This window comes from Oculina patagonica, chromosome 12 (genome assembly GCF_052425735.1).
Source record: "Oculina patagonica isolate OP01 chromosome 12, crgOcupat, whole genome shotgun sequence".
Taxonomy (NCBI): domain Eukaryota; kingdom Metazoa; phylum Cnidaria; class Anthozoa; order Scleractinia; family Oculinidae; genus Oculina; species Oculina patagonica.
In genome coordinates this window covers 9,228,273-9,255,798 of record NC_135769.1, presented here as the reverse complement: position 1 = coordinate 9,255,798, position 27,526 = coordinate 9,228,273, and the positions used below count along the sequence as shown (strand labels likewise).

General features: G+C 36.8%; 1 protein-coding gene and 2 long non-coding RNA genes across 3 annotated transcripts; 2 read left to right on the top strand and 1 right to left on the bottom strand.

Moving 5' to 3' along the window:
* Nucleotides 1-4,598: 4,598 nt before the first annotated feature.
* LOC144633348 (uncharacterized) lies at nucleotides 4,599-27,316 on the bottom strand. Its single transcript, XR_013567045.1, has 3 exons — nucleotides 26,736-27,316; nucleotides 10,760-10,892; nucleotides 4,599-4,768 (listed from the first exon to the last, which is right to left on the bottom strand). It is a non-coding gene; the product is annotated as an uncharacterized LOC144633348 (long non-coding RNA).
* On the top strand, nucleotides 8,085-10,452 carry LOC144633346 (uncharacterized). Its single transcript, XR_013567043.1, has 2 exons — nucleotides 8,085-8,763; nucleotides 9,800-10,452. It is a non-coding gene; the product is annotated as an uncharacterized LOC144633346 (long non-coding RNA).
* LOC144631540 (zinc finger protein ZIC 1-like) lies at nucleotides 16,333-19,346 on the top strand. The gene has a single exon (XM_078489988.1). It carries the CDS (start codon nucleotides 16,788-16,790, stop codon nucleotides 18,198-18,200), a length of 1,413 nt encoding a protein of 470 aa, XP_078346114.1. The 5' UTR covers nucleotides 16,333-16,787; the 3' UTR covers nucleotides 18,201-19,346.
* Nucleotides 27,317-27,526: the final 210 nt, after the last annotated feature.

The following is a 27,526-nucleotide window of genomic DNA, read 5'->3' as shown; positions in this document are numbered from 1 at the left end:
TCATTCTTTTCCCACTCAATTATAGTGACGTGAAGGAGGCGGTTTTGTGACAATTGCCGAATTATCACCTTTATCTGAACCTCGGGAACTGAAATGTTTTACTGCTATGAATGTTTGAGTTAATCGTCATGGATTGATATTTACACGATCAATATACACCAATGAACAAAGAAGTGAAAGTTAGGGCGAAGAATTGTAACTTTGAGTTTTACAATTTTTATTTCCAGGGACGTCAGAAATTTAAGAAGTATTGTATTGCAAAGTTAAAATGGGTATGTTTGACTAGTTAAATAGTGCCCCCAACTAGTTTTTTTAAAACCAAATACCTCACTGACACTATAATGAAGTATTTCATTTATTCATTGAAGAGTAAACCCGTAAAATGTAATGCCATGTCTTCAGTAGTAAAGAGAATATTGAAGGATAGCTAACAACGGATTTTGTACACTCATAAACATCTGAAAGTATCACAAAATATAAAATAGGAAGTATGCATGCTTAAATATTAATACAAGGTATAATTCTTTCTGCAGTAAAAGAACATCTATTTACCACTGACGAAACATTTTTTTTAAAAGTCTTTTTAATATAAGAATTAAGTTGCTTCCAGTTTGAAGATTACTTTGTTTGCTCCCGTTTGGTTCTAGTATGAAAAATATGCTACAGTTTTAACAGTTACTGAATGAATTTTGGGAAAACAAGTGCATAGTCTTCATAAACCTCATAGCGAAACCACCGCGAAACATTTTTTCAACTCTCGTTATTTGCCAGGCTTAAAAAAACCTTAAATTACTAAAGTTTCAAACATTGATAATTATATTTTGCATACAAATTAAGCACAAGATAATCCCAGATAACGCAACATAAAAGTCTGCAACGATGTCAGACTTATAACTGAGCCATGTTTCTACCGTTTTTGAAAAAGATATTACAGCGCAATATAGGAGATCTACTAACTGTAAGGTTTCTTCCCAATAATGTGGATTGTGTCTCTTTCTAGGCCAAATATCACTAGTTAAAAATGGTTATTAGCTTAAGTAAGGACAAAATAGCAAGTTCAAGTGGAATAGTCTTGGTAATGTTCAGTAATGTTTCTTTCGAAAATTGCTTGTATTCTATTCGTTAGTTTTTGTTAACGTATCGTTGCTTAACGTTAATCAACTTTAGTGCAAATCAAATCATTCAGTTAACTTACATGCAATTTTTGTTTCTTTTATTTTCGAAAAACGAATGACGAATGAAGAAGCTAAGGGTTTTGACTTGTTTTCAGTTTTGGCAGAAACTTTGTATTAAATATGGTTCTAGATGTTTATATAGAAAAGAAATTTAGCACCACGTTTATATTGGAATAGAATATATAATTTTTTAAATATTTTATTGAACACTTTTATCCTCTTCAAGAATCCTGTAGATCCTCAAAATTTTTATAGAGCTTCTTTTTTGCGACAGAATCATTGCCTTTATCATGGCATTACCAGAACACAAAAAATGTTACACATGAGCATAGGGTCGAAGCAATCTGTTTTTTTTTTTTTATCAGGTGTAGCTAAAGGAGAGTAAAAGTTTTTGATAGAATGTTCTCTATGGTACATGCTGACTTCTATAGCTATATATACGCTTTCGGTTTCATTATCATATGGGCTTGCTTCTAGAATGTCAACAACTAAGAACATTCGCCTTTATTTTAACGGAATGCGTCTCCGATCTCCTGATAGAAATACTTGCTATACGTTCAATTATAGAAAAAGAATATCGAGTTTTCGAAATGAATTTTATTTTATTTAATATAAGTTTGGCTTGGGTGGAAGCAGTAAAAAAAATTTCAATCCGTTTACAACTTTACATGACTGGGTAACGCTCAATCCGAGCACCTCGATTAGATATTTTTAAGAAAAATTAGCCTGGAAATGAAATATTTGGTGTCACAAATGTCTGAGTGAAAAGTGTTACGAGGCTAAACATTTTTCAGACCTTGTTAGAAGAATAATATTTCGTTTCAATATAAAGTCAATCCTACGTTATACTGAAAGCCTTTACTATCGATGGGACACTATAACGGGGATTTTAATCCTTCTGTAAAAAGACTAAAATTCAATTAGATCTTCTTTACAAGAAAACTAGTATATCAAGATGAAGACGATAATAAATTGTGTAAGGAAAATGTGCTACGGTGAAGATGGATTTCTAGTCCAAGAGGAAATATAAGAGAAATCATCCTACGTTTCAAGTGAGATAAGTAGTGATTGTTACAGATTGAACCACTATTCGTAGTTTTCAGTGCTTTAGCACTTAAACTGAAGTAAAACTTATAGTGACTTTAAGTGCTTAAACAAAGAAAATATTTGTTACTCTTATTAATATATATATTTTCGCTTTCTAGAAACTGTGGTCATTCTAGTAAAAATACTTCTATCTAAAATTACACCCAAATATCTCTTATCTTTTAATATTTGAAGATATCTTTGGTAGTGAATGGTTTAATTTAAAGGATTAAAAATAATGAAGAACATAAATCAATAAGGATTTATATAGCAAATGCTTATACAAAGAAGAAATAATCCTATTTATACCTTTATAAATTTCTGTCTTTCACGAAACGAGATTGATGGGATATTGTTGTATCTCGATACTACTTTGCAAAGAAATGCGTCAAATATAATCCTCTTTTCTATGAGAACAACCAACGTTTGCAGACACAAAAGCGTGAATTTAGTTGAAAACGAAAGTGAATTAAGTAAATCAAGTTCTCTGGAATAATTTAGATAATCTTAGCGACTGCTTCGCCAAAAAAATACTTTTTCGTCAAGTTTCTTTAAAGATTATCTGAAAACACGGCCTGGAATGGTTAATATAGACGTTTTTTTGTTAATTCAGTAGTACGTTAAAAGAAAGAATTGTTTGTTGCGATTGTTTTTTCCTCTTCTCTTATTACTGTGTACTGGTTAATGTACTAGACAGTTTGAAAGAAAATTCGCGCCGTTCCTAAAAATGCCTCTAGAATACAGTACGTTTTCCAACCGCAATTTTTTAACAGTTGTAAAAACTTCAGTTATTTAGTATCAGGCAAATGCGAACTTGGATGCCTTTGATTTTAAACTGATAACAAATGTGAAATTTAATTTAGGTGCTTGCTTTAAATGTAGGATATTTGCCTTGAAACTAACCATGCTTCATTGATAACATAAACACAAGCACGTATAGTCGAGTTAGGTTCCTTTGTCTAACATATACGTTAAAACACGCGACTTAGAAGCATATATCTAGACGATTCGTAAAAAGTCCGTTGTTGTGATTATGAGGTAAAATTTTGTTCTGAGGTCGGAAAGTACTAAGAAATATCCCAGACACAACCGTAACTAATGCTAACATGGGACTCCTTTGAAGCAAAAGTGATCACAAATATATATTTTGCCAAGGGAAATACAAACACAAACGCTTTTAGGAACGCTAATTTTAAACGAATATAAGTCTTATATCTTTGACTGGGGCACGAAAAGCACACAAACTACATATTATCTCGCCTATTCAAACGTTATAGCGAACAATCATATTTTCAATTATTAGAAAGTGAGCTTAAAATCCTTAGCTTTCTATCCTTCAAATTAGTTTTAATCTTGGAACGTAAATGCCTTTTACAATCTAAGCTTCAACAATGTAAAGATCCTATTCAAAAGGTTCAATCTTACTTAAATTTTAAATTTTCTTACCAAAACGACAGTTTAGCGGTTGTAATTCTGAAAGAGAAATTTCATTTATGCTATAGTTCCACAAGAACGTGCATGAATATAATTTACAGATTTTCACTTCATTGATAACATGACATAACCAAGCATATATGATTTAGCTACTTTTCGAATGTGGCCGCCTTAATGTCAGTGCAAAGAGTATTCAGATCTTCCTTCTTCAATACTTGATTAACAACAAAACATGAGCAAATACCTTGAAGTTAATTCTATTAGTCCTGAAGATTCTTCGAGAGAGAAATGTCGATTATACAGCCCTCACTTCTCGATTTTTACTTGAAAGAAGGAGTTGATTTAGAACAAACGAGTGCGCTTCTCAAAGCGCTTTTGAACCATTAAACCTTCGCACTACACAGACAACTCAAGGAACTTTTAGCCGGACATGTGCCATTCAATTCAAGTTTTTTCTTTTCTAAAAAAATACTGACATAACAACCCAGTAGGCAACGAAAAGATTAAGGCGACGAAGTCGGGTTTGTGTGGACTCAAAGAGCTTTAATCCAGGGTAGCTTTTTTGTTTCTTTAATCTCTTACAAATACGTCCCTCTCCAGTTAAATGCACGCACCAAGATCTTCTCTGGGGCGGTGGTGCTTCGATTGTCTTTGCAATCACGAAAACAGCGTGCCCGTGTGGCTGGCGCAAGGGAACGGGCAGCGCCATTCAATCTGGGTGGGGTTGTGAATAACAGCGGCATGGAAAATGTTTATTGTTTCCCTCGCGCTGTTGGCAAACGGATGCGCGACGCTACCAGCAAGACATCGCTACAGATTGAAAGAGGTACAACAAAACGATTCTTCATTTTCTGCTAATAGCGCGAGGGAGGAGTGATTAAACGGACCCCTAAGAGCTTTGTGATGACTCTTTATTGCAATTTTTAGTTTACAGTAAAGAATTGCTTTTTTCTGACCTTGCGTTAATCAAACTTATGGTACAAATACATTATTAGGTCGACGTTGGACGTAAAAAATATCACAGCGTTGCTGTCGCGGACTTCAGTGGGACACCTTCCGATCTTTTAAGCAATCTGTCAAGACAAAATAAAAACAAACACAAAACTGTATTAGTAATGCTTTATTCGACAGAATCTTGCGGCCGGAGTAAAAAGTTACAAGTTGCAGTAACGCTAGAAATAGCTGAAATTATAAACAATAGGGAACAATGGAGCGATGCCAAAGTCGTAACCTGCCCGTGTCGTAACGAATTCTCATTTTATAACACGCAAAGTTCACGCGATATTTGTTGCCGTAACCGCAGAAAGTCATAAAATTTAAATTGCCCTATCAGTAGTTTGAAAAGAAAGGAAGTGAGTTATTTTGGTTGAAATTAACTAAATGGACGTCCGTCCAGCAGTCTTTGCGGCTTCCTGACGAATTTATTTTACGGGCATTCTTTAGTGGGACTCAAGTGGATTTTTATATTATTTCACTCCGTGATTCGCTTCAAGTCAACGCATAACAGAAAGCCTTACTTTGATCACCTGGAGAGCTGTGCAATAAAAAAAACCAAGGCTTTTTATTAATGTAGATCAATTTCGTCGCGGAGCACCTGCTAAAATCTTATTCCACTCTAAAATTAAATACGGGCGAACAAAGGCGACGGAAAAAAACTCTAAAGAACACTTTGCCAAAATAGTCTGGTTATTGAAAATACCGTTGGGTATACACGTAAACTTTGTTATCGCGAACGACAAAAGATATGACAACTACACTGCACATTGTCATATTTTAACCTCCTTTTATTATCTCCCCATTGATAACAGATATTGTTTTTTCAACCTATAAGTATTGCTTGTATTAAACAAATTCGTTCTTAACCGAGCACCTGCTTAAGAGGATGATATGAGATTTATTGACCTATCACTGCATTCGCCCGAGGCGTTTTTTCTCCGTAGTTCAGTCGTGGGCGAGAAAATAAAAATATCTACGAAATGCAGTGGAAGTCTTAAGTGATAACTACGAGGTTTTTCGAAATTATTTGTTTTTTGTGTTTAAATCCCCTGTCTTTTCAGTTTTCTGTTCGTTAAATACATCTAAAAGGATAATACTCTGCCTTTGTTTATATTACATTAAATTGTACTTTTGTCTGCAAGGGTTTAAATTGAGATTCTAGAACATATCGCTAGAAAAGTCAACTTGTGAATTTGATTTGCCTTTTTGCCAAATAACCTGCTATGGAAAAAGTGTTTCATAATTTTGGGAAAATGATGAATTTCTGTAAAGGAAACTAGGAGATATGAATTACACAAAAAGCAATAATAAAGCTTACAGTGACCTTGATTTAAAATAACAGAAATTATAACAGCGTTTTAAATGACAGTAGGTGTTTAAGTGTAAGTGATATGTAGAATTTTTATAGAATGCACTTTATTTCTTTTTAAATATATATTATTTCGAGCATAGCAACTTCCCGTCGCCAAATTTTATCTTACCACTCAAAGTAAAAAGTAAGAAACATGATATGTTTGAGAAAAACATAGAAATTTTCCTATCTTTGGCTCCTTAACACTGTAAAATGAATAAAACAAAACAAAAGTCTCTTTCAGAGTAACAGAGACAATAGTTTTCTTGTAAAGGGGGTTATTACTCGTAGTCTTGCTTTCCGATCAGATTTTTGATTTTTATCTGTAACAACATTAAGTTCTTACAACACAGACAAGTCAAGTTTGTCGAAATTTCCACACACAAAACATTCAGCTTTTCAAAAAGTACCTTGTCTTTGTAGGCCGTAACAATGTCATGGAGATTTTCTGTTAAAAGCAATCGTTTATTCTAAGAACGGCGGGCAGCGTTAGTCTTGTTGAATACGTTAAAAGAAAAGTTAAATAATCACTTGATTATATTGTCAGTTTTTTTAGTCTTAGAATAAGTTGCCCAAACGGAAGGGGGCTTTTATTTCCAATCGAAGATCGAATGTAACAAGGGCGAAATAACTAAGAAAAGCTTATTGTATTAATAAATCGTTATATATCGAGCTACCTTTAGAAGATGATTCACAACCTTTGCATTGCGTCAAAACATTTGCTGATCTTTGGAAAATACCTCATTGCTAATAATTTTATAACTGTGAAGCGTCAGTTAATTCACTGACAAGAAATCCAAAATAGAGATAATTCATCTTATCATTTTTACTTCAACTAGTAAAAAATAAAAGTAAGAACTATTTATTACTGTGCAGGCTTGGTTTGCATGCTTTCGTTATTATCAAAGGTTATGCTCGATTTTTTCGGTGACTTTTCAAAATCCTATAATAGAAAGTAGAAAGTAACTCGAGGGAAAGGAAAATAAAGTTTATTTTAACACAGCTACGTTTAAAAATAAATTCTTCTTCCTCTCCTTGTGGAACGCGGTGCTAGGACGCCAGTTGTGCAAGAATTAAAATTATGCCTAATTATAAGCTTGAAAAAAAACACTCTTGAAATATTGAACTTCAAGGAGTCGTACAGTAAAGTGATATATTTTGTTCCTAAGTTAAAGTTATAAATTGCCAAACGTTGGTTAAGAAAGACTGACTTCAAATCATACATTTTACCAATTTTTTGATGAAAAACATTGAAAAGAACTCTCCGAAAAAAGAAAAGATATCGGCGAATAGATAAAGTTGTAATTACCTTTGACTTCTAAATATTTTATGTTATTTTCTACTTAGACCATGTTCAAGTCACAGGAAGGAATATGCGTTCAATTGTAAAACAATCAAAGTTCTTTCAATACGATGACCTTGAATCGAAGTAGAAAAAATAATACTTCGTATTTTCCTAGCGGCATTTTCAAACTAATATCGTAGTGCGCACACATACAAAACACAAGAGGAAACAAAAATGTTGATTTGCATGAAATAAAAAATGAATACAACCCCCAATGTTTGTCAACGCCGTTTGTAGCCAATTTATTGCAGCGTCAATCGAAATATCGACCTCACTTTTCAATTAAAATGACTTAAGGGCGGGAGAAGAATTTTCCCAAAATGCGATGAGGTAAAATATGGCCGACTGCTGATATGTGAAATCAAATAAAATATAATGACATATATCAACTAAAAACCCTATCTCTCTGCCCCATTCATAAAAGACCGACTGAAAAATAATAGAGCTCCTTTCTCGACGTGAAGTGGGAATTAAGACGCACTATGCCAGCCCATATCCAACACAAAGGTTCCGACTTTTGCGGTACCGCACTTTCTCCAGCCCGCAAAATGTCTCGCGCGCTTCGTTTTGCTAATCACAGGGCTTCGTTCGCTTTAATAAAGGCCCAGAAAAGGAGCTGAAAGCCTCCCTTGGTTTCTTCATAATCTTTATATGAACTTTTCAAACCTAGCTCAATGTTATACTGGTTTCACAGCGGGAAGCTTGATGGGAGCGTTTTCACCAGCGCAGACGAATGGCGCTACCAGTCACCGCACACAAAAAGAAAAACTGAAATTGCCCGACATCCTGATCGTAATGAACTTTTCGGGAGAAACACAAAGCAGATAATATACACCAAAGAAAAACTAACGCATTTGCCGCGCTTTTAATATCATGAATTTGAAAAAAATACGCGCAAACCGAAGCTGCTAGGCGTTTTTAGGGGAGATTTAGAGTTTTAAATTGTAAAACATGTAGGTAATAGAAGCTTTGATAAGTTTGTTACTTTGACACCGTGTAACAACGTAGAAGAAATCGCTGAATCTCACGGTGCGAATTAGAAGATTTCTTTAACTAAACACGGCATGCACATAGACGAAATGGCTGTACCACCTGCTGAACTAGTATCTAAAAAGAAGTGTAAAAACTAAAAGCTTCCCATGAACAAACCATTCTTGTTCGGTCAGTCAGTTAGGTCTGACAACATGAGCGTCGCCTACAAAACGAATACTTACGTTCGCGGGTCAAAGGCGAACGTTACGTATGCTGTAAATTAGGCAGTTTGGTGTTTGCAATCGGGAGCTTGTTGACAAGAAGTAAGATTTTTGGGAAGGCCAAATGTTTAAGAAAGAAACAATGAGAAGATGTGTTCAAAGTTTGCCAAACGGTTATAGCAAGTAAGTGTGTCGTTTCTATTTTCTTTGAGTTGAGGCTTAAAGGGACACTGTCACCAGTTTCACTTAAAAAACTCGAGAGCCTTAAGACATATGGAAACTAGGAATAGTGGTCCAACTTTATTAAAAATCTTCACACAAGTGAACAAAAACGATAAACAAGTGATATTATTGTGATGCCATCAGGAACTTTAGATCTCAACTTGAAAAAGTCAGGCTGATTTTTTTTTCAGGTTTTGTCCTTGTAGAGTGGAAAAACACCTAAAAATTATCCTGGCTTCCTTCTTCCTTCAACAACAATTTACTTTATATCTCCATCTTGATGTACTAGGTGCATTTCACCCTGCGAAAAGACCTATTCCCCAATTTTAGTACTTTTTACCGAAAAGCATAAAAATTCTCCGTGACAGCGTCCCTTTAAGAACAGAAAGGCACAACAGTACTAGATTTCCTTAAGCATTTGAAAGTGGTGATTCTGTCTTCTATGTATTCAGAAATAAGGCAACATCGATCGGTGGAGTGTTGGGTGGGTGATAAAGGAGTTTATTAAGTTTTCTAAGTGAAGAGAAGATACCTGTAATTTAAACAACTGCGATTTTAAAAGAAAACACTAAAAAAATCAGGACATGACCAGTTTTTGTTACGAAATATGATACAAATCTTATAAGCTGACTTATTTCTTTATGAAGAAATTAGTTTTAATCCTAAACGTGCTGATACTTCCATGTTTGATGAATAAAAATACACACTTTTATTGAAACGGTTTTTACTGAATATGACAAATTCCACATTGAAGCTAAAAATCGAAATTTGTGTTATTTACTCGTTTTATTTACTCCCTAGTAAATAACTTGTTCGTTTTTTTGTCATGCCAATCCTAATCGTCATCTAACTCTTGTTTACACCCTTTTTTCTTTTTGAGTCTACACTATTTATTTTCATTTTAAATTTGCATTCCTTGGCAACATTATTTTTAAACTATGTATATCTTCTGCACGAAAAACCCAAAATGAAATCCTTCCTTCCTCTTTTTTTGCAGAATTTGCCGATGCTGACTGACTCCGTGACAAACGGCGAAATTGCAGCAAGTCTCAGGACTATAGCAAGAATATAAGTAGCCTTAATTCCGTGTACCTTACAAGTTTTCTGTTACTGGACAATGTCACGGCACAAAATATCGCGAAGTTGATCTCAACTAAGTCCACTATGTCAAAACTGCAAAGTTAAAATGATCATTTTTCTGTTTTTACAATTCACATTGCCTTTGAAACACGATGTATAGCGTAGAATGTAGGTGAAGATTCCAAAGAGAAAATTAATAATTAAAGCTAAAATCATGAATTTTCACGCCGGCGCTCTTAGCAAGAAGAACGTGGAAATAGAATATCCATCTGTTAACAGGGGCCAATATAAAGCTCGAATTAGCCAAAGAAACGTAAATTAAACAGCTTCTTTCCTATAAAACGTGGATAATTTATCCCGCTGACTGTTGAAATTATCTTCAACAAGATAAACTGAAAAGCGACATTTGCATAAGTACGGTGAGACCTTCAAGATGCTGCTAGGAAGTCAATAATCTTAGATACGACGAAGAGATGGGCAATTTACAAATGTTTTTGCAGTTTCTTTCTTGTGTATTTAGTTTAAGGCAATCCATGTTGCCACTGAAAATCACTGACCTTTTAGTTGAAAGAGGTTTTACAATGTTTATTGACTCATGCATAGATGAAACAGCTTCATACTCAGTTATAATTTCTTATCAGGTCTCGGTTGCCTCCCGGCTAACAGATCATCACACGCCGAGCGAACCGATAAATAAACTAGAAAGTTATATCTATTTTATATATTTATCAAGCGCAGGCAGTGAATTTTCAAATGCTTATTAAGTTTAAAATAATCTTGGTTAGTTATCTACGAGATACAATATGTCACAAGTGCTGCACAGATGCGCCTAGTTAGAGCGGTACGCTTTCTATCTCTCTAATTACAGTTCACTTACCTCGCTTAAACGCAAAACTGTTGTCGCACATCTTGAAGCATCACTCTATCGTTGTAACTCGTTGTTTTCAAAGGAATAAAATTGCTTTCAGTCCATGTTAAATTGGCCGGCTGCTTGTTCAAATAGACCGAAGCTGTCAAATAGAATAACCTCAGATATAAAATGGTCCAGTCTGATCAAAGGATGGTTAATTTAAGAAGCCTTGTGACATTGTTCAACTTCATATGTAAATCATGATATAATTGGATATATTATTTTTTCAGTGTGATTCTTTCGTTGTTTTCCTGTACGTGAGGCATAAGCTTAGAATGTCTATTTATATATTCTTTCAAGGATGCGAACAGTAGTTCTTTCTTTATCTGCATCCAATCGGCTATAGTTGTCCGTTATATTTGCAAACTTCGGGTTACCAAACAAAGCTCTCGAAGCCTTTTTACAAACTGTCTTGTCATTGAGTTGCTGAAGTGTTGAGGTGGCTGTGATAACAAAGGCTATCAACACACAAGAAGTAAGGTGAATGCTTTTTCATTGTCTAGAAGTCTACAAATGTCAAAAGAAGTGAACAATCATATGGAACTTTTATCACACTTGCTTTTTATCAACATAAAGGCAAGGCGTTGGGTCATATTAAAGGAGGTGTTTTAAGTATATTGTTTTTTAAGAGCCTCTAAGAGATGTTTGCTTCGAGTTTCGATTTAAAAAGAAAAAATAATGCAGTAAATATGCTTGTTTCATATCGTCGAGAAGGAAAAGCGCACGTGTTCCATGCACTAGCAGGGAAATCACGAACGAAAATTAAATTTCTTTCTTGAATATTTTAAAATGCACTTTATTATTTATACTTAAAAAACTGATAACCACGAATCCAAAAGGGTCTTACCTTGGTTATCGCTAGGTTACCGTATCTGTCTGCTCTTTTATTACAAAGGTCCATTAGAGAGAATATTCTTTCTCTATATGTCTCCTTGTCTACCACTTTCTAACGGATAAAATGTCTTTTTTGTGTTAAGCTTTATTCGCTAAAGCAAACAAAGAGAACACTGTATTTTCCTGAATAATTTTGCGTTCTATTCTCTAAGAAAGAGACAGGTTCTTCTTTAATGAACATTTATTTAACCAAAGGGGCAATGAATATACAAAGTGTTCTCAATAATTGTTCGCGCAATGAATATAGCGCGACGTCGATCAATGAATTATTTGCGCTCCGTTGACAATTATGCCTGTGTTATTTGTCTACACACTCAAATTTGCGACAAATTTACTTGCTCATAGATTCTTTTTAAATGCGATTGTAGCTTGGAAACTAGCCAGTTGCTTCAAAAAATGTGCTCTATAAAGAAGATTAATTACACCGTGCAGTGTAAAAAACTCTTTGATGAGGCGAAATTGGACTGAAATTTTCCCAGTTGACGGCCAATGGCAATCGCATGTTCCCGCTAGCCTCTGGGCAAATGAACCTATCAACGAAGGCTGACAGATAGTGCGGCGCCTGGCCATTTGAAGCACAGGTGCCTTCATGTCGCCACAAAGGAACAACTCATGCAAAACGTTCAAAATACGAACCAATTTGCTGATCCGTTGTATCTAAATTATCCGCCTCTCTGTTTTTATCTGTCGTTAATGGCTCCTACACACAATGCGTGAATATAAACACGATCGAAGCAAAAGGAAATTTTCGGAAGTAATCTATTACCAGTTTCCGGTGGGTTTATGAACATTCTCACTGGAGACAGCTTGTGACTAAGTCATCATTTTTTTTTTAATTATTATGCGTTTCCTGCGATTTGCGCTAGGCCGCATAAACAACCGTTGGATCACGGTCTTTTTGAGGCTTCCAAGATATGAAAATTTATTCGAAAAGCCGAAAAGTTAATTATGCGAGCCAGAGAAAAGGTTGGCCCAGCAATAGCTTTGTTGTGAGCAGAATAAAAGCGGCATTCTACCTCGTAACCAAAACAACCTCGGCCAAAAATTAAACATCCTTGTAAAATCTGTAGTTTGCTTGTGGGCTTGAAACCGTGAGAATAATTTTAAAATTCGCATTTGAAACTTTCAAAGCGCTCTGTTTTCATCGAAAAACTCGCTAAGAATTCACTCAGTTGACCTAGAAAACTGATCTTTGATAACTCCAGCAGCGAAAAATATCAAAAGCAAGATTTCTGACATATTTAACATTAAAGCTCTAAACCCGATAAGAAAACGAAGTTACTGTAAGAGAGATCGAAAAATACCAAGAATCTTTTCCTCGAAGTCGTGTTACAGTTTTTTCTAAAGGATCGAGATGAGAGTAACGGAGAAAAAAAAAATAAAACCAAACATACCATGATGCAATAATTTTAAGATTAGGCAAATGTAAAGTTGTTCTTTGCATGTGGCAATAGTCGTCCGCAGTGGGACAAGAACGCTCACAAAGGGATTCTGTTCCAAGTGGACGCGTGCCCTTATAAATAGTCTTGTTAAAAGAGGCTTAAAAAACAAAATCTCCCCTCCTATTCGCCCAAAGTTCATTAGGCATCTTGCGTGCACGGCAGAAACGACCTGTTGCGAAGAAGACTCACATGCAGAAAGGAAGAGAGAATTTCTTTTATATTAAGTCTGATTTGAGGTTGGGAACGAAAGCTTCGGCATTATGTTTCAAGGTGGGTGCCATATGAGCACTATCCCTGCACGCTTATATCCAGTAGGGCTTTAGTTATTTTTACATGGAAGAAGGCTTTAATTAAACTTTGCTATAAATCTTTTAAGCCTGAAGCGTAAGTAGGTTAAACCTTTCCGTAAAGATACACTTTTTAGGAGTAAATATAGAACGTGTTTGTAAACTTTGTCACTAAAATTTTGTGTTACATAGTATGCTTTCAAATGCTTTCAAGAAAAAACATATATCAGTACATGTATTTAAACAAAATCAAAAGAGTTCTTTTCCATAAGTCTGTCTATTCTTGACAATGTAAGAATTCTTTGTTGACATTCTGTCAGTATACTCAAGGACCAAACGTTAAGTACTTCAGCTCCATAACTTCACGTGTAAATTTTGAATGTTAAACCCTACTTTACAATAAAAGTTAATTCACAAAGGCGTGAATAAAAAGAGAAAGGCGTTTTTGTCTTTTTGTATGGTAATGTCCGAAACTATAATTATAGAGCAAAAAGTTTGTCACGTTAACATAAAAGGTCGAAATGTTTCCAAATGTAAGGACTATTCGCAAATTCATGCGTTCTGTCGATATTTCGCAACAGGAAAGTTGTTAAGAATAGAGAAACCCGTGTTATTTTTAATCTTATTTCTGGGAATGAATATGGTAGACAAAGTGATTTTTCTAGAACTTGGTATAATTACTATGTTTGAGTCGATTTCTCCAAGGGTGACTTTTGGTAATCAAGTTTTCTTTTAGCTGTAGGCAAGCACGTAAATGGAAATAAAATGAAATGAACCAGCATATCTGCCAAAATAGATCTTGAACTCCCACATAAAAAGGGCGTCCCCAAAAAGTCAATAAAACTATAAAGTATTATATAATGATTCTCGTGATCTCTTTCTAGCGATGCTGGGAAAAAACAAGCTGCTTCAATGTATAGTGCGCCTTGACATTTTGCTCTGCAGGAAAAATATTCAAGTGAATAATTTTACACGATTTTGTGGTCAATTTTGAAAATTCGTTTGCTTCTGAAATCGAAGTGAACTCGCTTTTTAATTTCTTATTTCATGGTGGTTACGGGGTGATTAAAACAAACTTCACCACGGCGCAGTTTATTAAAAAAGAAGAAAAAACCTTTAACTTCTCAGGCGGCGGGCGCCCAGACCGGATACATGTAAAATATAAATATACGCATGCAAAATAAAATGCGTAAAATTGGCGAGAGGTAACCTTCACCCTTTTTTAGTTTAACTATGTTCAAGTCATTATTACTAGCGACAAATGGACTTTTTCTAGCTTAAGTCACGAACTGTCCAATTTTTTGAGCCAATCACATTTCCGACGCAAGGAGCACAATTATCTGTTTGATTTATTTCATGAAAGTTAGGGAAAATAATTGAGACAGCTGAGTGATATCGAAGATGTAAACACGAGCAGGTGGAAACATCCGCTTGCTTGGGAAATAAAGAAGAAGTTAAACATGCAAAAGATAATAACACTCTTCATTTTAAAGAACAAAACGAGCTTGAAATCTCAAGAATATCAACCAAGAGATAACTAATCCAATAAAAAATGGAAAGGCATGAGATAAATAAAATATTTCACACGCATACGCGCCCGAGCTGTCGTGTTGTTCTTTTACTCAATATGATTGATATCACCACAGTTAATGACCAAGGAAAAATGAAATATCTTTTGATCAAGCAAGGTTACCGGTTTGAAGTATGTTTACAAAGAAAATGACCCGGTATATTACAACGGAGGTATTATGTCGCGGGAAAATAGCCTCAAGGATTAACCGGTCTCAATTTATTTATTCGAAAATCGATCTCTTGATGCGACTGCAAGTCTCACTAACACATCCCAACTCTTTCAATGGAACTTTTTTGGTCAATTTATTCACTGACTCACACAGGAATTGTCAAATTGTGAATTGCCACTTAAAATTCAATAAGGCGCAATAATAATTACCTCCTTCGTGGCGGGGAATGGGAGAAATTGTCTTTTTTTCGTTGAAAACTAATCTGCAGCTTTGCTGCGTTCACTGCTAGGCTTCAAAACCGCGGAAATTAGTCAGACAGAGAGAGTGAATACATTCAATTAAAGAAGCCACGAAAGGGGTGCGCCCCCAGTCGGCGAACCTATTTATACAAACGATTCCATGTCCTTCATGCGAGGTATAAACACTCTTACTTCGCCACAGTTCAAACTGGAAAGAACAATGGCTTGCCGTGTGTGAATTATGCTTAGCAGTGGTAGTCACTTTAGTACAGCCCTTAATTAAACTCGCCCAAAATGAAATTCAGGGTTTTACGCTTTTCTGTGGCAAGGTCCTGTCTAATAGTCGTCGATCGGGACCACTTAACGTCTTTATTGATTCATTATTCTGAGTAAGAAGGGTTCAGAGATAACATCTGACATATTTATAAATGACTTTTTTATAGTGGTTACTAGCTTCCGCAGTTGAAAGGAGAAACATATATCGTGAGCTATCGTGAATGATTAGCCATCCCTGCACAGTCTGCTTGAGAACTTCACGGACAATTGAATGATGAATTGGCGTGAATCGCACGTCGCTAGTAAAGCAAAGCCAAACTGTGGCGTCTCCTGGCGATTTTTGTCAATAGTATTGTGTCTCTCGGAGTGTTAATAAATTTATCGCGACAAACACTATAGATAGAGCGCGAGAGTGGTTTATGCAAGAAACTAAAAAACCGCCTTCAAATCCCGTAATGATAAGCTAAAGCCGTCGAGTTTGGCGGACTTAGGGGCGCCCTCTGTCGTTTTCAAGGGGAACTTTCATCAAGAAGCTCAGCAATAGCTACGTTGAGTGACATCGCTTCAAGGTGTTTATTCTTTCCTGCTGAGCTTTTCAAATTGTGTCCCTCCCTATATGTCTATCACGGCAACCTCACCTGCAACGTAGCTGTTACTGAACAAGAACATCAATTCGCGATGCTCTACGAAAAAAGAGGAGTGGACAGGCGTTAAATTCTCAGGGAAAGCACGCGCCCCACTTCCGAGGAAGAGTCTGTTATCTTATGCGTGATCTGGCGCTCAAATCTTGTGAAATGGTTTGTACCCTGTGTTAGTCAATAAGAAAAGGAATGCCAAATATAGTGTTGTTTTCAGAAGCTATCAAACAATTAGGAACATAACCACAGCTCTGCGGGAGACGACTAATCATAATATTCACCGGGATCATTTTACTGCTCATGCGTGCTTTCTTGGCAGGACAATTGTCATAGGAGTCTCACGCTGTGTTTTAACGGTGTAACATATGCTACTACACTCAAAACTTTCGCGTAGTCTCTCTTTAATAATAGTTTGCCTCGTTATTATTTACACTTGCCTAGAGCTGTTCCATATTCAATACCCGGGGAAACCTTGAAATGGACGGCGGCTTCGCCAAACGCTATTCATTGCCGTTTGAGGGTGCAGCTCTTCGGTCCTCGTCCGCGAACAACTTGCCAACCACCTCGACCGCGGGCTTCAACGAACACAAGAAGGAGCCGCCGTTAGGAATGAATCACTTATTGGACTCAGGAAGCCATCTTTCGTCGATCAGATTTGCTGCGGCTCACAGAGCACAAGCAGAAGCTGTCGCCTTCGATCAAAAACCGCCCGGGATGTCTTCGCAGCAGACTCTGTACCACTCGTTTCCTGCGTATCGTCATGTTTCTTCTCAAGGCTTCCCACCTCACGAGTTTATCCACCACCAGGACTCGCACTTAGGTTCTGCCAACATAGCGAGTTCCCACTCGCTAGCTCTTCACGACCCCATCGCTTCCAACACACCCAATTACTCACATAGGCACAACATGTTCAGTTCGCCACCAACCGCTGCAATTCACGGAAACAACATAAACTACCATCACGCAGTGACGCATAAAGGCTTAGATGTCACGAGCAATCCACATATACACTACGGAGCGCTTACACCGGGACACGAGGCAGCCTCTCCACACCATGGAATGCCTCAAGTACTCAATAATCAGCTCAGATATCGAGGAGACTTTTACTCCCGAAGCGATCGTTTTGCACAAGGTGGTCTTGGAAGCCCTTTCTTGGATCATGGCCCACCAGGTTATGGAGGGCCAACTGGACCCGGAATGTATCACCTTCCGTTGATGAAACAGCCCACAAATCAAATTGTAACCTGCCTTTGGGTAGATCAGAACCCAGTGCAAGGCAAACGGAAGCCCTGTGGTAAACAGTTCACCATGATGCCCGATTTAGTATCGCACATCTCCGACGAACATGTGAGCATCAACGATTCCAACTTGCACGTCTGCTACTGGCAAGAGTGTGGGAGGAGCGGGCAGCCCTTCAAGGCGAAATACAAGCTGGTAAACCACATTCGAGTCCACACCGGGGAGAAACCTTTCCCCTGTCCTTTTTCTGGATGCGGAAAACTGTTTGCTAGATCAGAAAATCTAAAAATTCACAAACGAACTCACACGGGCGAGAAACCGTTCGAGTGCGAGTTCCCTGGTTGCGATCGCCGCTTCGCCAACTCCAGCGACAGGAAAAAGCACTCGCACGTCCATACCTCAGACAAACCGTACATCTGTAAAATCGAAGGGTGCAACAAAAGCTATACGCACCCAAGTTCGCTCAGAAAACACATGAAACTTCACGAGACCGGTGGACTTAGACCGTTGTCGCCGCCTATTTCGCAAACTAACGGACAGCGGGACAGTATAAGCTCGGACAGGGACAGTCCGATAAAGCCTTCGGCCAGGTCTCCTTCGCCAAGGCCGCGATCAAACGCGGAGAACAATTCTGAATGGTACTCTTGCTAGCTGCAGGTTTTGCAAGCGAGTCGAAATGTTGGATATTTGCAGAATCGAAGGACCGTGTTGGATATTTAGTAATGCACATGTTAGGTAGAACTTTAAAGATGATTTTATGAAAAGAAAAACGTTTTAGGCAATAGGCTTAACTAAGTAATGTGAGTTAGTTCTTAATCCAGTAGTTTCATCCGTAGAAACAGTTGTGAACGATTTACACAGTTGTAAATTAAGGACGCACTTTTTAATTTTAAAATAAGACGATAAAAGAGAAGTGCTTGTAAAGTGTTTCCCCAAGCTAAATTTTATTGCTTGTACAGGTTCTCTATTCTTCATGTAAATATATGTTTCCTTTTACAAACGGCAGATAATCGGGTAAATTTGAGAAAATGTACAGATACTGAAGCTGGCAGGATACGATGCAATCACTTAACCTACGTTGTAGCAAACGCAACGAAATCTGTAAATCAGTTGGTTGCAAAAGACAAAACAATCATTGAACACCACATGCAAGACCTTGGTTATGTCGCCCCCGATATAAAATTTACGGACAAAATTAAGCTTAAGAAAGGAAGGGTTTTTTCCCCAGAAGATGTTGTACTATAGAACGGAAGGATTAGCAAGCAATTCGATTCTCGAAAGAAGTCGCGTTTCGTGAGGCAGAACATAGCAATTACAAACATTTGGAAGCCATGCTGTTCGCACCGGTTACCGCTAACAGTAAACTTTTCTCGACGAGTCACGGAAAATGTGGCGTTAAGTAACAGCTTTAAAACTTTAAACTGCTAGCACAGGATCCAGTTTTTACGAAAATCATATTTTAGCGGCAGTAAAATCGTTGCTGCGGAAGGCAAAGCTGTTCGTTCTATTTCCCGTTTCACCGCGCAACAAGCAACGCTCGGCCTTAAAGACAGTTTGCATTGTGCGATGATTTCCATTTTGGAAAAACAAAACCTTTTAATTTATTTTCTTAACATGTAAAAATAAAATTCCGTTTATCGCCAAAATAGCTATTGAAGAATTTTTATCTTCCTTCCGTGTTAACAAGATTCTTATCTTTCTTTTCAGCTAAAAGTGATGATTGTTAAGAGACGGTAATGAGTGAAAACCTGAACCGGTATTAATTAAACATGGCCACCTTGGCCTTCTTCCCTCGTTTATTGTCTTTCTTGATTCTTCCATAAAGATTTACGTAGGGACATTTCCTTAAATTAAAGATTTCAAAAAACAGGAAAAACTTCAGCGTTAAATCCCATTTACTCCACCATTACAGTGCTATAAAAATTACTCAGTAATTTCAGTGAACGGCAGCTCTTCGAAGAGTTTGTTTCATTACAGTTTTTCAAGCATAACAACTCCCGCGGTATCTTCTAGATCGAATCATTATCTCTGCGCCTTTACTTTTTAGCCGTCATAAAAAAAACTTGAAAATTCCCCCATTATACCAGCTTGCCCCAAATCGCTTTTTACAATCCCTGCCAGAATTTATTTTAGATTGTAAATAATTATTTCAAAGTTTCTTTGTCGCTAAGTTTATATAGAACAAACGACATCTTCCTAAAGAAACAAGGAATTCGACTCAGAAATAAGAATTGGAAGGGCTTGAGTTTTTTTTATGAAACTTAAAATTAAAAAAAAAAAGATTCCCTTCGGAAAGGCGAGTGGGAGGAAACAGCTGGGAGGTTTTGCTTCTGTTGTTTGCAATTTTTTTGAGCTGAAAAGGACCCCAGCGAGCTTTCTGCCCCCTCGAAGATTAAAAGTTTTTTTTCGTCTAGGAAGGAATATTACCGTCAATTGAAATCCCTAGCCACTTCAGCTTTATTCGAAAAAGCGGAGAAGGGAATAAAACTGATTTAATTGTACAAAAAAATAACTAAAACGTTTAACTTAGGTTTTAGAGACCACATTGTATCTCAAATAGAACACTGTATTTTATTTCGGGCAAACGCATAATGTTTTAAAGAAAATTCTGGCGGCCAGTTGAAACAAATATAACATCTTTATCTAAAATATAAACGAAACTCATTCAAATTTCGAAGTAAAACTAAAAGGATTAGGTACCGTTGTATAAACGAATACGGGATCACTCTGTTCTAGTTGTTTCAAGCGGATCTTTTCGCGTGAAAGAAAGGATTTTTTCTCGCCTAGTGCTCTGGTAGAGTTAAGTGGGTATTGAAAGACACAAAGTTGTTGCATTTTCGCGAGTAGATTCAACGAAAACTTGAGGTACATGTAGGCTTGTGTTTTTTTGCTATCACTGAGATACCTAAAATAATGAATAACTGTTACCTCGTAATCGCTTTATCGACCTGCAACGATTTACATGCTAGTAAACACTACATGCTACACTCGTAGAACAGACCTTGTAGTTTACAGAACATAAAACTTCCATCAGTATTTGGAACAAATGAAAATACATGGCAGACCAAGATCTTCGTTGCTACATTTTTCGGGTTGTACTTCGCGACGGCATAAATTGTTATGGAACAGTAAAGCCAATTCGAAGCATTGTATTTGGCGTTTGTAGAAGGAAACATGTCTGTTTGTTAGCATTGGCCATCAAGCAAAGCAACTGGGTGTCGTGCGAAAAACAGGGTGATGTATTCTTGCGTAGATTTGAGGTCATATCTCGCGTGAGTTTTCTCCCGACAACCTGACTGAATGAGGTTCTCCTCCTCTACACTTACACTAAATAGTTTGACAGGTTTCTGTCGCTGAATTAGTAAAATTTTTATTAGTTTGCCGAGACAAAAACACTGCTCTATTTTTCCTGTTTAGCTGCGAATGAATGATCAATTTGAAGTTTGCTTGAAGCAAGAAAAGAGTAAATTTCAATAAATATTTTTAATGTGACCTAACTCACCATGGTTGATCTGTAATTTTTGGTGGACCCCAAACAAAAACTTTTGTCTACGCTAGTAGAAACATAATTAAATTGCATGTTCTCAAGAGAATCTCTAGACGTTTATTTGTTTCAATCCAAAACCGTGAAACAGCCGGAAGCCCAAGTTAAAAAGTCAACTTCTCTCCGGCGACAAATGCACAAACGTTTAGGCGGGCTTAGCAAGATGTTCCGGAGGAGTTGGTTAGAATCCCACGCCGGATTTTAGACGTAATATTTAATCGTTCTACGTCCCGCAGCGGGGTACAATAGCTAATCACAACCCTAGAAGCATTCGAAATCGCCTTTGTGTTGGGCCTTTTGAAATGTGTCGACGTCCCGCTGTGTCCCCTCCGAGAAGCCATGCTTGATTTAAGATTAACTGCGGCTATACTGTGTCGGTAACTGTGAAGGTGGAGCTAGGCGCTACAGCACATGTAAACATTGTGAATACAACCACAGAACGGACGCAGAGAAAGCAACATCGAGTCACGAAAAGATCATGGGTTGCCACTAAAGCTTTCGTGATCGTTCAATTGACGGAACAGTTGCGTGAAAGAGTTAAATGCGAATAGCAAAACCGTCGGCAGCGAAATGACGGTGGACCTTCCTTAGATAACGATCTCGCTTAACCGCATCTTTGTTAATTTTGATTATCGACTTAAAACCAATGTAAACATCTTAAAGGGATTTATTTGAGTGCTTGAAAACTGATTGGTCACGAAATTTATCAGGAGAACGGGCATGGGTGGTAGAGCTTGTTGAGAAATTTCTAGTCGTTCCTAAAAGGGCGATGAAATAATAGTCCGAAATAATATAGTCAGGTTCAATTCCTTGCTCTAGCGAGCGCACTTTGAATAACAATGTGGACCGATAAATCATGCAATTTAACAAAGAACAACATCTGAAAAATAATAAAAGTACTTATATTTTGCTTAATCGCTATAAAAAGATGTTATCATTTGTGGCGGCCTTGCTGCTAAAGTGATTTGCCTTTTATGTAAGCACGCCAGGTTTATACGAAGGTTCTGTGGACATTTAATATTAGCGTGAGCTGTCAGTTTTTAACTAAACACATGTATCACCATCGACCTAAAAGAACAATTTTAAAAATAGTCAAAACTCGAGTGTGATAAAGTACGAGAATAGAAAAGAAAAGAAAAGATAAGAAAAGAAAAGAAAAGAAAACTTATTGGATCGAAAGATCACAATAATTGTGTGCTCACGAACGCTAAATGCTTTTGTTGTAGTTTTGCGAAAAATTATTTTGGCTTGTGATCTATGTTAATCGGTAGCTGGACATCGAGGAAAACTTAATAAAATGATTAAACTGAATAAAATTCAACATTTGTGGTCACAAATAGGACAAAACGTAGACAGTTTGTGTTGTTTTGATTTCTACATCAAAATGTTTTTTATCAGTTCCTTTCATAAGCGGAAATTTCAAGAAGAAAGCACACATGATATTTTCCCTTTGTCTGTTTTAAGCATTCATTACTCGGCCACTTATTGCTGTTTTATTTCCATCATTGTCTGTTTGTACCAATTGCTTGCCTTGTATGAATATTTATCGTTTCTAAGCGACCAACCCAATCTTCAGAGAACTCGACTGAAACCAAGGACAACGAAAATACAACTGTTCAAGCTACTGAATAAGAAAAACAAGGGTAGATTAGCTTCAAGTTGTGCGTGTGCTATATTTCGCTCTTATTTTTATAGAATAAGTCTTGTTCTACACTCCATGTTCAGTTCTGCAATTCACTGTACGTTGTAACATAAGCATATAAAACTTCTTTACAAGGTAACCAATTTAAAGAGGAAAGGAAAAAGTAACATATGTGAATACTTCTGAACTTCTGATTAAAAGCAATCAGTTTGGATATAAGCAATAATAATAGCCCAATAAAAACATGGCCATTCTTATTTCAGGTGTGTTTTTATTTTGCAAATCTGCATTTTCTAAGTCTTTGTCGAAGAGGTAAACTCACATGGAAAACTAAGCACGGAGTGTCGCAAAAAGAGGGCCGCAGTAATCACAGACACATCTATGGGCCAGCAGAAACAAAGAAACACTCAAAACAACTTTAATTAACGTTTTAACATTACAATGGGAAAGCTGTTTCAAGAAATAAATCTCAGTTGGCAATATACGGCTTTTGGCAGTGAGCAATTATCACAGACAAAGATGATATTTTCATCGAAGTGTTTTTCAACAATGCCGCTAAAATTGTTGTGACTATACTGCCACGTGCAGAGTCAAAAGGGCTATTCTACGAGCCACAAAACATGGCTTATCCGACAATTGACTGTAAAGGATTAGTAGCATTGTTCAATCTCAGCAAATCAATTAAGTTGCTTTTCACCACTGGCAAGACTGCTACAGGTTCAGCTGTGCATTTAAAAGCAACAAGGTTCAGTTCAAAAGATCGAAAATTCACCAGCCATGTTCAGTTAAATCGCAGTTATCACAGACGAGTACACCTGATTCAAATGTTAAATCAAGGTATTATGCCAACAACTTTTCCTTCTACTAATACAACTTATTAGTGGCCATTTCCTCTCGTACAAGTGCACAAGGGAAACACCTTTGTTTAGGAGACATTGGTTAGCTGTAGTGTACTGCAGGTTTAATTGTTTGTAACGGCTGCTGTGTACCAGTACACCGTGAGGATAAATCTAACTAGCGTGTTGTCCTCTTATATTTTCCTTGCTTTTAAAAATTGATTTGTTCTCGTTGTCAATTCTCTTTGCAGAGAGTCCTTCATTGGGTGTATCTCTAACAGGATTTTGGTATCATTTGAATGATTTATTTAAAAGCCAAATGGTAGTGTATCTTTTATGAAAAAGCGTTCTCTCCTTCTGTCTTCGATTAAAAGACCACACATGCTTATCTCTTCATAAACCTTTGTGGAATACCATTGGAAAACAATAACAATGTCAAAAGAGAAGCATGACGCTTTTAATGATCAATGCCCAGAGTACCTCGCCGATGAAGCATTCGGCTGGCTAAGAAAAAAAAGGATAAGAGATATGACAACAAAAGCCTCGCCACACAGTAGAATGTCCGAATGAAAACTCGCTGAACGCGAAAGATAATTCTCGCATGTCGAATTGTGAGAAGTATGGACTCCTCTCTCCAAGAAAAGAGCAGTTTGACATAAAAAAATAATAATATCTAGAATATATACTATTCAAATGTATCGTAATTTTTTCATGTAACTGAAAAAATTCCACGATTTTCTTGTCTTAATTAGCTTCCAAATTTCTGTCTTGGACCCTTTATTACCAGGCCAGGAGGACCCAAGTTAATTTTTCTCTAAAAGGTGAAGAATGAAAGAAAAAGGAGAGAACAACTTAAAATTGTTTATCTAAAGGATAAACCAGCCACCTTCAAACGTAAGCCGTGGTTCGGTTAAAATTTCGCGTCTGTTTCCGTTCGTTCTATCAGTGCCCTATCAATACCTACTTGTAGCATGAACGTGCTGACACGATGAATGGGTGATAAATAACTGCTGGTAAAGTGATACGTCGCACTTCCTGACGAGCTGGGGGAGGTGCGTCGAATTACAAATCTATTAGAAGCTATGTATGAGGTCGAAGCGTTTAAGGCAAATACGTCACAGATCGTACATCTGTAAAATATTTAGTCTGCATTTTTTCAAGTTCTGTCTCGACCTTCTCTGTTATTAACCATCTTTATTCCGCTTACGTTTCTCATTTCCTTGTCATTGTCAGTAAAGTCTTACTAAAAGGGGTTTCTTAGGTTAGGTTCAGTTTTGACACAGTTTTTTTTTTTCAGTTTTGCCTTTGTCGTTGTGTTCGACCTCTGTACTGCAATGTTTGTGACAAGCGTCTCGTAATTTGCTGAGTTGGAAAAACAAAGCAATCAAAGAAGCACACACAAACAAACAAACATACAAACAAGTAAACACATAAACAAACAAACAAACAAACAAACAAACAAACAAGCAGCACAGACAGAAATGGGCAAGGTAACACTTTCATCTCCAGAAATAACAGCCAACGAAGTTCACAGCATTTTTAGTTAGGTGAGCTTCCTAATGTAGTTTTAATTTTGCGTTCCATAATGAACATTTTATTTATATTCCTCAAATGACTACCTGCAAATAATTAGTACAAGAAAACTTTTAAGCAGTGAACAGTAAAGCGTAACTGCAAATGCGTTTGGAAGTTTGGAAGTGAAAGTTCGGTTTCGTTGCGTTTGGACAGTCAAAGAATTTTCGCGGACAAGCGATGGAACTATTTTTTTATTTTTGTTGAGCCAGTGGTCGTCTCTCCCTTAGTTAGGCCTAGTTACTTTCATTGGTAGTTTTTTACTGACCACAACTACAAACAACGTCTCAAAATTAATAAGGTTTTGTCTGTATTAAGTATTTCACAGACATTACTCTTTTTCTTTTCCATTGCTATTATTTTTAAGGTATAACTCGAAAATTGAAAAAGTTTGGAATGATACATGAAAACGATAGGTTATTTATCAAATCGTGGGCAGCCTTCTTACTGTATCGGTATCCACATTTGGTATGTAGAGAAAGGTACATTGTATACATAATTGGTTTGGTATTGCCCATGGAAAGGCGATTTAAGTGAAAATACAAAAGTTTATTTTTTTAATAACACACATTATTTCAGCGGCAAATGTCGAGCAAGAAGAGAAGCTTTGAAACGTAATATGAGGAAATAGAGAACTAGGGAGATCGAAGGTTAAACAAAATATAACACGCGACAATAATGGTACTCTTTATCACGACCAGACATAAAATGACGTGTGTTATGATATGCTCACAGCGCGAAATCGACCACAAAAACTTCGAGGGTGATGGTCAACCTGGGAGGTTCGAGGTTTGCGGATTTTACAGCAAATGTCTTGACAATTGTATTGATTAATCGTGAATTGGAACCAGTTGTTTTTGGCGCGTGCCAGCAAATTGCTTAGTAAACCTAACACAACTCTTTTTTGTTTGAAGTGTATTTAGTAGATTATGCTAAAAATATTCACTACCAAAGAGATTTATTTATTACGATTTACTCCATACAATACAAATACATTATAAATAATTAAGGTAACTACCTAAAAAACAAACAAACGACAAACAATCAATCAAAACAAACAAAAAGCTGTGGAGAAGGAGACAACCAAAAGCGCAATGACACCATACTAGGGATGTCCCCAATTATTAAAATTTAAAATATACCTACAAATATACAAATACAAATACAAATATACAAATATTCTAATTATCCATAAAAAACTCAAAAACATTCCTCTTAAATAAATGAGAATGTCTTAAGTGTCAATTTAAATCCTCCAGCTCCCCCACCCCCCACCCCAAGTCCCCTTTCCTCCTTACCCCCAAACAGATTTCCTTGTGGGATTTGATTGTCAGATTCTAGAAAATCCAGAAAACCAATGTTAATTGTTTTAGCATTGCTTAAAATTGTTAGTTAATTAGGGGCTTAGAGATTTTCCTGAATTTCTAATTACTAATTAATTACTGCAGTATATCACTTCTGCTTCGTGTTGAAGGGGCTGTGATAACACTTCAAAGACCAAAACAGATTAAGCTGGATGAAGTATACCCAACCGGAAATGAGTTACATACATGGCATGTCTGCGTAAAAACTCAAAGTAATTCTGCTCTGACCTGTTGAAGTCTCCTGATATTCTTCATCCGGGATTTGTACATCTGTTTGACAGAAGAAATAAAGGAAGGCTTTGTTCTTCGCAGCTCGTTTGGTCGGTTTGCATTTAGTTATTCCTCAACGCCAGACTGAGTCGCCGAGGTCAGGCACATCTGTTAAGAAAATAGCGATGAAATCTCAACGTCTTCTTTCATCATGAGGCGTATTAGCAACGATAAGTGTTGGCCTTATCGCTGGAAGAAGAATAAACTCTGTTACACGAGTAGAAACCGAAAACAGCCGAACATCTCACAGACCCTACAAATTTCTGGTCGACCTAAGCATCGATAGCCCTTTCTATTACGCATATCCAGTAAAAGAAACCTCTCATATGACAAGTGTACCCCATGGTCAGGTTAGCATCCTGCCGTTAAATGAACATTTTATTTTTGTTCTTTTCATGTCAGAAAGCACTCGTAGTGAAGAGAGAAAGGAGCCGCTTTGGCCAGAGAAGCGGTCTTGCACGTCACAGAAGAAGCACTCTTGATGCATGCATTTCCGTTCAGGATATAACCCCCACACTTTAGCCTCAGGGGTGAAAATATAAATGACCATAAGTGTTCTAGAAAGATAGGTTTTCGTTTTGTAAAACAAACAAACGAAAAACAAACGACTTATACTTTAATCACACCGAAACGATTATAAAATATTTTGTAACTTATCTAAATAACCTCAAAACAGAGAATGGGAGCGGGCATCTAATTTATTGATGCAGAATATGAAAGCGAGCGTTACAGCATTACAGACACAGCGT